General features: G+C 37.2%; 1 protein-coding gene across 1 annotated transcript; it reads right to left on the minus strand.

Annotated features, from left to right (window-relative positions):
- Nucleotides 1-393: 393 nt before the first annotated feature.
- On the minus strand, nt 394-9,380 carry LOC309978850 (RNA-binding motif protein, X-linked-like-3; the record flags this gene model as incomplete). The annotated part of the gene is made up of 7 exons (XM_082865496.1): nt 394-435; nt 1,182-1,270; nt 2,437-2,548; nt 3,709-3,830; nt 6,065-6,125; nt 8,457-8,563; nt 9,272-9,380. The coding sequence occupies 7 exons, from the start codon at nt 9,378-9,380 to the stop codon at nt 394-396; spliced, it is 642 nt and encodes a 213-aa protein (XP_082721622.1).
- Between the last annotated feature and the right edge of the window lie 2,687 nt (nt 9,381-12,067).

Genomic DNA, 12,067 nt, shown 5'->3' on the forward strand with positions numbered 1-12,067 from the left:
ATAAAGGGAAAGTTAATATATGCCTGTTCCCCCCAAACCAACATTTTTCTTTTAGTAGTATTCAAGCATCAATTAAAGAAACCAACTTAAACTTTTCCTTTGTAAAGAACATTTGGTACATAACTGAGTGTTATTTTTAATATCTGCTTTGGCCCTCTCATTCATATTGGCTTCCCGCATAACCTCCCCTGGAAGCCCCACAACCTGAGCTACTGTATGAGTCACGAGGAGCAAGGTAGCCCCCATTCACAGAGGGTGGAAACCCTGGTTGTTCTTGTCTTCCACGCTCACGACCACTTGAATAAGTATTACTTTGGCTGCTTGAGTAACCTTCCGGACCTCCTCCATATCCATCTGTTGTATTGCTATCATAGCGACTGCTTCCACCGTAAGTCACAGGGGCCCTTTGTGCTGCTGGTGCACCACGGGAGTCACCTGTGAAGTTAATGATTCATAAACTAAATTTAAACATTACAAATTTTTCTGGTATCATATGACATGACTTAAAGTGCTAAATATTTGAAAAGATAAGCTTTATCTGTCTCTGCTATGAAAATATAAACTATGTAGCAACAGTGAAGGGCTTTCACATTTATTTAAAAGAGCGAGCAATATTTTTCAGCCTAAGTAGTTTATTTTAAAGTAAATGTTATTTTCTGAAAATGGACTGAAATTCTCACCTTCATAATGTTCCTATGCTTCATACTTTTAATAGCACTCTACTGATTATTTGAAAATGTTAAAATAGGGGCTTCCCTGGTGGGGCAGTGGTTGAGAGTCCGCCTGCCGATGCAGGGGACACGGGTTCGTGCCCCGGCCTGGGAGGATCCCACATGCCGCGGAGCGGCTGGGACCGTGGGCCACGGCCACTGGGCCTGCACGTCCGGAGCCTGTGCTCCGCAGCGGGAGAGGCCACAACGGTGAGAGGCCCGTGTACCGCAAAAAAAAAAAGAAAAATGTTAAAATAGTTTTTCTGTAATGAGAAGAAAAGATGAGACTGTCAATTTACCCTTCATTGCATTTTAAGTGAGCTATTAAGAAAATAATTCAAAGGTCTTTAATTTATCAAAAAGGCCATGCTAAACATAGTTTTACCTTTGAGGAATGGAAGTAAAATTAGAGTAAACAACGATCTGGTTAAGTCTAATTCTATGATTTACAGGTTGTAACTGGACTCTTACCGTAACTCCCACATGAATCCCTGTAAGACCTTCCACTTCGATATTCAGAATAATCTCTATCACGACTTCCACCACAGCCATCACGATCCCTAAATTTAAAAGAATGTCATAGATTTAAATTACGTGTCACGATCACATAATTTAAAAGAATGTTTTTATTTGATAAAAACACAAAACTTTATATTACCTATGTTCCCCAGAGGGATGATCATTCCAAGAACTTGAATGTCCATAATAACGGTATGCATTGACTCTACGTGGTGGAGTATAATCCTTGCTGTCTCGGGAGCTTGGATAAGCTCTGCTTGAATAAGTTAAATAAAGCAGATAAAATTTTAAATGCAACTTATAATATCCAGAATATATAAAGAATTCAGACAACAGAAAGACAAAAAATTTTAAACGGGCAAAGGACTTGAATATACCTTTGTTCAAGGAAGATACACAATAACCAACAAGGACATGAAAAGCTGCTCAACGTATTTATTATGGAAATGCAATTCAAAACCAAAATGAAATATCTACTTTGCACCTATCAGACTGGCTATAATTTAAAAAAAACAAACAGAATATATCAAGTGCTGGTGCAGATGCAGAGAAACAAATCATGTATGTGCGTGGCAGAAATGTAAAATAGTACAGGCTCTGTGGAAAAGATTAGCAGTTCCTTAAAAAATTAAAGAATTACTATATGTCCCAGGAATTCCACTCCTAAGTATATATACACTCAAAAAGAATTGAATACAGGTACCCAAATGCTTGTACAGGAGTATTCATGACAGCACTATGATGGGAATAACCCACACAGATGGATAAACAAACCATGTTAACCACACATAAAATGGAATATTTAGTCAGCCAAAAAAAAAAAAAGATCAGAAGTAGTGATTCATGCTACAGCATGAATGATCCTTGAAAACATTTATGCTAAGGGAAAGCTGGGTAATAAAGGTCACATAGTGTTTGATTCCATTAGTATGATATATTCAGGATTAGATAAATTCATAGATAAGGACACAGATGGGCACCTACCAGGGACAAGGCGGGAGAAAATGGGAGTGACTGCTTATTAATTTTATTTTGGGGTAATGAAATGTTTTGGAACTGAGCAGAGCTGGTGGTTGCATAACACTGTTAAGTGTACTAAATGTTACTGAATTGTTCACTTTTAAATGTTCAATTTTGTGTTAGGTAAATTTCAGCAAGAACAACAAAATTAACCATGGCTTAATTCATATACTGTGTTTCTTCTTACCTATCTTTAGTAGCATAACCACCATCTCTTCGTGACATATAGCCAACTCTCCGAAAAGAGACTGGCTCTCTGTGAGGAGAAGCTCCATAATGTCTTCCACGTGATACTGAGCCTTTAATTTAAAAATGCTTGTGTTTAAGTATCTCAAAATTGACAGTAATGTTTCCAGGAAAAATTCAAAAGTCTGATATCCTTCCTCTCTCCAAAATCATTTTAAAAAACTACTCCTTCTAAAATTCCATTTATGCACATTTTTGTTTCCCTTTAAATGATACCACTGAACATTTTATTTTCGGTACACCTCCCGTTCCCTATACATTTCACATACCCTTTAAATTACCAGCAGTAGGGAAAACTTCTCAAAATTTGAGCAAATAATTAATTTTTGGTAACTACTGTCACATATTCAATCACCAAGTGGTTGGCTCTCTCCTTTATGTGTACAACCTTAATTATTGACCTTTTATGATGATAGCAACAGTGACTTCTATTGTTTATTAGCAATAAAGGGCTCATTTGAAAAACACTGTACCACTTCCAAAATATGAAACTATCTCCCATAAATAATGTTCTCTTCATGTGTTAATTCTTATTCCTAATTCCTAGAGGTCACTAGGACGTTGTTTGTTCTCTTCTCTTGTTTGTTCACTAGGCTAACCATCTAATAATGGAAAGGGTAGGCTTCTTAGCTTCTGTTGTATTTTGAAGTCAATACCGTGCTACATTTGGCTTCATTAATATTCTACACATAAAATGGCAATTTGAAAATGACTGTTTCAAGTCCGTACCATATTAAGGATCAGAAAACAGTGCTAAAAAAGTTAAGAGCACAAACTACAGTTCATATGGCAAGTTTCAGTTATTGTTTATAATAATTAAATTAAAAACCAGGTGGCCAATATACATAGCTAAACTACTCTACAGACCAGAACATTCTCTCACAGGACATAGTTTTCATGAAAATTCTGATATTGAAACTATGTGATAAAGAAGCCTACTAACCAAAAAGTGTTAGCAACAACTTAAATTAAGAGGAATTCTATAGCAAACATGGACATACAAGCAATGTTTTCCCCACTGCACTGCTAATCACCTACTACATGTATAATTAGAAACTAAAAGATTATTTCCCAACCACAAATCAATCAATAAATTAGTGATTGGTAAACATGTTCATATACTTCTCACTTTCCATTTTGCTTAAACATTCTGTTTAAAATAGCTCACTTTCATTAATAAGAATCAACTGCCTCTGCATTACATAGCATTTACCTTGTCTTCCCATCCCACTACTGCTTGGTCTTTGAGCAGATCTTTTAGGAGGAGGACCTCCACTTCTCGAAGATGGTCCTCTTTTAACTGGAAAGGGTCCCCTGGAAGAACTCGCATTGAGACTAGGAGTATATCCACCACAACCTGTGTTTAAATGAAATCTTTTTAGTTAACTAGAATCAACATTTTTTCATTGGTCAAGTTTCACTTATTGTTATAAACTTTCACTAAACAATTACCCCAGTCTTCAGCTTTCATATTTGTCTAAACCAGTAAGATTGTTTGCTCATATGACACATAAGTTAGTACAGTTCAAAGACTTACTGTAAAAGTCAGTTTGGAAAATCTAGGAAGAAATTCAAGAACCACTGGTATGAAAGCAGTTTGGGGAGAAGAGAGAGAATACAGAAAAACCTGGATAAATTAAATGTAAAACTGAACTTTGATCAGTTTAGGAGGAAGATGATAAGTTATTAGTTATATAATTCTGGTGTCAAGGAAGCTTTTTTTTTTTTTTGCGGTACGTGGGCCTCTCACGGTTGTGGCCTTTCCCGTTGCAGAGCACAGGCTTTGGACGCGCAGGCTCAGCGGCCATGGCCCATGGGCCCAGCCGCTCCATCCTAGGTATAGATCAAAACATTAAAAATAAAAAAGATGAATAAAAAATGCATTACCTAACAGTTAAGTATATACATACAAACAACCCCCTTTGCAGGAGAATATCTGCTTATAACTTTACAGTTGGCCCAGTATCCCTAGTTCTGCATCCATGGATTCAACCAACCTTGGATCACGTAGTGATGTACTATGTATTTATTGAAAAAAAAATCTGCTTGTAAGTTGACCCACAGTTCAAGCCTGTGTTATTCACAGATCAACTCTTAATGTTGATTTTTCAGTGAAAAGGGCTATGTTGCGTTCAATTTTAATAGTATTTAAGAAATGCACATTAAATACTGAAAATTTATGTTTTACCTTTCTAACCAGAAAGATGCTTAGATATATTCCAATTCCCCTGTAGTGCCACAGGCAAGAAAAAATGAGTATTCTTACACATGGCAGAATACGAACTGGTAAACTTTTCTCAAGATCAAGTTAGGGGGAAAAGAACAAAACTATGTTATCTTAAAATGGGCACACCCTTTAACTGAACTTTCAAAAAACATTTCCTAAAATTCACACATCTAATTAACACAAAAAGAAACCAAATGTTTTATTTCTGAAGACTGGTTATGGTTAATAGGTGAAGCAAAGGTTGTTAAATATATGGAAGTTTTTGAAATACAAAGTGCTTTTCCTCCTTTTCTTACTAAGTAGAAAACTTCTCTGAAAAAATTCAAAAAATATATTTTCAACGACTTTCTCCTCTAATACACACAGAAAGAAAACATACATGTTTCTGAAGCAAAGGTTTTTACTCTTTTCCTGAATCAAAGACACCTTTTAGAATCTAAAGCCCTATTTATTTCCCTAAGGTATTTTCCCCCAAATGCAAACAACAGACCCAGGGAGGAAAGCCTCATATCAAAATGACAATGGAGATTTGCTTAGATTTCTGAACACATACACTTAAGACAAATACTGCAAGGTGAAACCTAAAATATGAAGTGTTTATCCCTGAATTGTGGATATTCTGAGTGACTTTTATTTTCCGTGGTGTAGTTTTCAAGATTCTCTAGTATTTTTATGATGCAATAAGTCTACTCTCAGAATAAAATTAATCAATGTATTTCTAATAGATTATTAATGAATCACTGACTTAAACTCATATAAAGTTATTGGCCCTAAAATGAAAAATTCTAATGTATGATCGATAGTAGTACACTCTGTAGAAAACTTCTTGAAGAAAAGAGGCAATTAGTAATAATGGTAAAAGAGACTGAATTTAGTTTAAAATTTATGCTATTTCCCTGTAAGGTGATTAACTTTTTGCATATTATCTAGTTAAGTCATTTTATAACTACAATAAGTCCTTACAACTTAGAAATACTTCTGACTATCAATGTAATTCATCATCTAATAATTCTTACAGACTACTTTGCTCATAAAGGATGGAATAAAAACTGAGATGTTTCTATACAGTTAAACTTATGATTTTTCGGTCCTATGGCTGCAGCCTTGTATTTTAAAACATTACCCAAGTGTCCTCCACGTGAGGGATGCTCTCTTGCTCTTCCATTTCCTCCTCTTCCATTTCCTCCTCTTCCATTTCCTCTTCTTCCATTTCGTCTTCTTCCATTTCGTCTTCTTCCATTTCCTCCTCTTCCATTTCCTCCTCTTCCATTTCCTCCTCTTCCATGTCTCGGATTTCTCAGATGGCCCCTGTTTCTTGCAGGAGGTTGCGGTCTCTGTTTACCACCGCTGTCAAAAGATGGTTTGTTGGCTCGCTCTACTTTAATTGCTTTTCCATCCAAAGACTAAAAAGATTAAGTATAACATTAGTAACATTACATCAAATTTATTTACTACTGCACTAGTTCAAGATCAGTATTTTTTCCACAAAGCAAACATTTTCTTCTGAAATGATTGTGTCCTTCACCGTGCCAAATAAATGAGATTTAATTAGTAACAGTCTTTCAGTAAGTCATCCAACACAAAGTGTATGTATTGGCAGTTACAGCTCCCTGAAATGTCCTCTGGTATTAAAAGAAGATTAATACCTCTCACTTATCATGAGAGAATATACCCTTTTATTTTCTATAATGGATAACTAAACTCACTTCATTTCTGTACTTCTACCATTCAAAGTTTTCAGTGTCCCAAGGGTATATAAAAGTATACGTGTCATTTAAAAAATAAAATTTTTCATTGGAATAACAGAATTATCCATTATTCAAAATGGTTATTCCTACTCTAATTATTTTTAGCATTTATTAAATATTAAGAGAAAGAAAATTTTCCAACATGATTGCTGTTCTGTATTTACTTCTAATAATTTCCCTGGTTTTTTTTTTAAATAGAGCACTTATCTGGTCCTTAACATCTCTTGCCTTATTCAATTGTTTAAACATGTCCCCAAAGAGTAACTTATTATAATACTACTTCATATTCTTATGTTTCAGAAATGCTTACATTTCTTAATCTTCCATCAGCTTCCTAAATTAACCTTCTATAGATGCCAAAGTAATTTTTGAAAACATAATGCAAATCATCATATAATTGCTCTACATAAAACACTCTAGCTGTTTCATGTTATTTTTGGAAAACAATTTTAAATGCTGAATTCCTACTAAGACTTCTGGTGGATATGGATGGGCCCTGGCCCAATACAAACAGCCTCAACAGCCATGTGTTCCCACCTTAGGGCCTCCTTTTCTGTTTCTGGGTCCAAAATATTTCCCATAGACTTATGAATGGCTGCCTCCCTCCCAACATTCAGGATATAACATTGTGAGATCTATATGTATAGAAATAGTGTCCACCACTCCCCTTAAGCTCTAATGAAATTACTTAATTTCCCTTAATATTTTTCCATATGAAATTGCATTTATTTTTACTTGTATGCTTCTCATCTTTCACCCTAGAACACAAGTGTCCAAGAAAATAGGTATTTTGTCTTACCCACAACCATTAATCAATTGCTAAATCAATGCCTGCCAATAAAATATCTGTTGAATAAAGAAGTGAAGACTAATGTCTACACAGACTACGCGTTCTTGTGCTTGAAAACAAAGAAAATGGGGGTGGCGGATCACCATCAACTGTTCTTCATAACGCAACTTTATCTCTGCACCCAAAATAAAATCATGAGTCAAAGTCAACTTTTAGGTACTACCATACCTTAAAATATGAAAGTAAAGTAAAAGGGTCAACATGTGCCAAGTGCCTGCAGCATACCAGAAACCAAGCTATAGAAAAAGGGAATTAATGTATGTGTTCCACACTATGAGAACTGAGAAGCACTGGAGGTAATTTTAACAATTAACAATTCACAGTATGATGAATATAAAAAGATATTACCTGCAATATAAAATGGGAAAAATATTACCTACAATATAAAAAAAATCTTGGAGCAAATATGCAATTAAAAGTACAGTTTTGGGCTTCCCTGGGGGCGCAGTGGTTGACAGTCCGCCTGCCGATGCAGGGTACACGGGTTCGCGCCCTGGTCCAGGAAGATCCCACATGCCACGGAGCGGCTGGGCCAGTGAGCCACGGCCGCTGAGCCTGTACGTCCGGAGCCGGTGCTCCACAACGGGAGAGGCCACAACAGTGAGAGGCGCGCGTACCCGCTCCCCCACCAAAAAAAAACGCCGAGACTTAAAAATAACAGTATGGGGGTTTTCCTTGGTGGCGCAGTGGTTGAGAGTCCGCCTGCCGATGCAGGGAACACGGGTTCGTGCCCCGGTCCGGGAGGATCCCACATGCCGCGGAGCGGCTGGGCCCGTGAGCCATGGATGCTGAGCCTGCACGTCCGGAGCCTGTGCTATGTAACGGGAGAGGCCACAACAGTGAGAGGCCCGCGTACAGCAAAAAAAAAAACAGAAACAGTATGGGATATTGGGGAGAGCTCTACAGGCTAAAACTTATTTACTTTTATGTTTGAATGCTAAAACGGGTTTAAAATATATTGTTAAAGCTAATGTTAATTTCAATCTCTTTCCAACCAGACAATCCAGTACTTATGTGACAAAAAGGAGAGTGAAGGCTTATATGGCATTATGTTAGTTTAAAAAATTAGAAAAAAGAGAAACAATCTAGAAATAGTATTAAATGGAGAACACAAAATATTATTAAAAGACTCTTACCTTTCCATTCATATCTTTGGCAGCATTCTTTGCATCTGCAGAATTCTCAAAAGTAATAAAAGCAAAGCCTCTAGACTTGTTTGTTACCCGATCCTTCATCAAAATAACTGTAATACACATAAATCTTTTTAATTTAAAATTTCACATAAAATTGAACTTTTCATATTTTCAAAATAATCAATCCTTTGACAATTTCTCATAAGGCCTCCTTAACTCAATTTGATGTTATGGACACAGTACAGTAACAACCTCCTGAAAGTTACTTAACACTGAAACAAAAAACAAAAACACATAAACCAAAAAAACCCTTTCCATTTTATATCATTTCCAGTATTTTAAAAATAGAGTCAATAATTTCAACCATTCTACAATTAACATATCTCTTCCCATTTCATGTCCTATGACCACAGTATATTTAAAAAGCCCTGGGACTTCCCTGGTGGTCCAGTGGATAAGACTCCACTTTCCCAATGCAGGGGACACGGGTCTGACCCCTCTTCAGGCAACTAAGATCCACATGCCGCATGCTACTCGGTGTGGGCTTGATCCCTGGTCAGGTAACTAAGACCCTGCATGCTGCAAAGCACGGGTCGGGGGAAGAAAATAACGCTGCTTTTTTCCCTTCTCAGTAGTAGGAGCCCCTAAGGTGTACACTTTCCCTCATTGCCCAGTGCTTTCCTAATAAAAAGTAGAAACTTAAATAAAAAGTGCTCATGTGTTAAAAACAGAAAAAGCATTATAACTTAGCTGTCCAGTGGTGTATGTTTAATACACATTTGCTTTGAATAGATATATATATTGGTTCTAAAAATTACCTTCCATAATGTGACCATATTTCCCAAATACCACTTCAAGAGAATTTTCATTGGTGTCAGCATGGAGGCCTCCTATGAACAGTTTCCCAGGCTGATCTGCTTCCACCATTTTTCTGTAAGTAATTAAAAATATATCTTTATACTCATAGCAAAAAATAAATTATAAGCCAAAAGTATCAAACTATTACACCTGTTTAAAACTCAAGTAAAGTACCCAATATCAGTGAAATTATTTGCCATTTCTTACTTAAAAGAGAGGAAACTTGAAACACAAAGCAAAATAAGCACTGGCATAACAAATGCTCCATTTTTTATAGATCTCTTACAAAAACCTGTATGTAAAAATCAGATTAGAAGGCAACTGTAAATTCTTTTGAGCTGCAGGGTTCAATGCTTCATTCCCAAAAAACAACAAAAAAATAAGCAATAAAAAATGCTCCTGGATTCTACACATCTAACAGTTAATAAGTTTTATGAACTGTGCAGAAAATACCTTAAACATTATTTTCAAAATTTTCCCATCTACTCACATTTTTCTTGATTATGCATCAAATACTGTTTAAACTTCAAAAATGGTAAGTCATAAAAGCAAAGGAGGGAGTTACATCCTTTACTGAGGGAAATTTAAACTGTTTTACTTATACTGAGAGACTTTAAGAAACACTGGTCCAAAGAGAGTAACATACTTTATGTGCAAAATTAAAATCTGACGGTTTTTGTCAAGTGAATCAACATTTTGACATCTGATAACTAAAGTTACAGGTTTTAAATCATTTAAGTTAAAATAGTTAGGTATCTTGCCTCTATTGTTCAGTACCTCTGCTTTCACAAAGAAAACCCGTAAGGAAAAAAAAAGTGCACGCGGAACAAAATGGCGCCCTGGCGTACGCTCCACTACCCGCAAGTGAGAGAAAAAAAAAAACTTAAACAGCAAAGAGGGTACGCGTTAATCAAAGGTAAATTTCTCAGTCCGCCCCCAGGGGTAAACAAGTTAAACAGCAAAGAGGGTATGCCGCTAATCAAAGGTAAATTATCTACTCAGTATTCCCTCCCACAGCATTTCAAACCTATCTCCACCCCTCTCCCCACCCTCTCAATTCACGGACAAAATCCAGGAACTTCACTGGCTTTCCACTGCTGCCTTGGGAACTGATTATCTGGAAGAACAAAACTTAAACGTACTGTTCAAGAACAACTGATAGACTTCTGGAGACAGTGTATATTCAGACATATGTCTACAAACACAACTTACTCGGCTCTTAAATCTTACAGAGAAAGCCTGAGAGAAAAATCAAAATCTGAATTACCATGCTTTCTCTGGGAACAGGAGAAGATACAGGTATCAACTCTTTCTCCTGAGGTATAAATTATTCTCTCCACCCTAAAATGCCGAATTCCTTACCTTACTTTGTCCTCTTCTTCAGAAGTCTTCCTCCCGCGTCTCTTCAGATGACCGCTAAAGAAACTAACGGTCAAGAGCAAGCGCTCTACTTATAGAAAGATGATAAGGAACCGGATGTAGCGCTGGGTGGAAGAAGGGATGAGCTGCACTAGAGTTAGGGAAGATGAAAGATGTAGAGGTGGGGGAGGGGTGAAGAGAGACACTCGCGAGAGCAACTGGCGAGAGCAACTCGCGGGAGAAACTCTGAAGAAAACTGCAACGACACAATGTGTTCTCTACTTTTTTACTGCATACATTTCCCAGTTGCTTTAATTTAATCAATATAAAGGAGAAGGGCTTTCCTGGTGGCGCAGTGTTTGAGAGTCCGCCTGCTGAGACAGGGCACATGGGTACGTGCTCCGGTCCGGGAAGTTCCCACATGCTGCAGAGCGGCTGGGCCCGTGAGCCATGGCCGCTGAACCTGCGCGTCCGGAGCCTGTGCTCCGCAACAGGGGAGGCCACAAGGGTGAGAGGACTGCGTATCGCAAAAAAAAAAAAAAAAAAAAGTAAAAGGCAATTTGGGGGAATAATGTGAATTTCCATATAATCAGTAGGGAGAGTTAGGGATTTTTTGATAGATGAGAAATGGGGAGGACCAGATCATGAAGCATTTTGCTTGCTATGCAAATATGCTACCTACTTTATTTTTTAGTGGAACTGTTCAAATAATTTTAAACAGAAACGTGAATGTCTACAAGATAAAATGCATATGGTACTTTAATATGATACAAAGGAAGGCAGACAAAAAGTAATCTAAGCTTCAAAATTTAGTAGTTATATGAAACTGGGAAAACTACCTAAACTCTTAAATTTACCCAGTCTACAGAAACAAGATGATAAAGAATGATCAGATAGGGTTATTGTGAGGTTAAATGATGTGCTGAGCACATTGAGCACAACATCTAAAAACATAATTCAGGGTTCAAAGCAAAAGTGTGGAAATACTGTAATTGTTTTATATTAAGTGGGAGCCTGAGATTAACTTGTAATCCTGCCTTTCTTAGAGACTGGTCAAAATCATGATACTGCTTTTTTTTTGGGTTTTTTTTTTTTTTTTTTTTGCTATACGCCGGCCTCTGACGTTTGCGGTCCCTCCCATTGCAAAGCAGAGGCTCCGGACGCGCAGGCTCAACTGCCATGGCTCACGGGCCCAGCTGCTCCGCGGCATGTGGGATCCTCCCGGACTGGGACACGACCCCTTGTCCCCTGCATCGACAGACGGACTCTCAACCACTGCGCCACCAGGCAAGCCCCGAAACTGTTTGTTTTCAATTACGTTCCTTTGCATATTTTGTATAAAGTAAATAATCATTGTATACTTGCACTAATAATAAGCCTAAAAGAGCATAGGAAGA

Source organism: Leucopleurus acutus, assembly GCF_964270905.1.
Source record: "Leucopleurus acutus genome assembly, chromosome: Y".
NCBI classification, from domain to species: domain Eukaryota; kingdom Metazoa; phylum Chordata; class Mammalia; order Artiodactyla; family Delphinidae; genus Leucopleurus; species Leucopleurus acutus.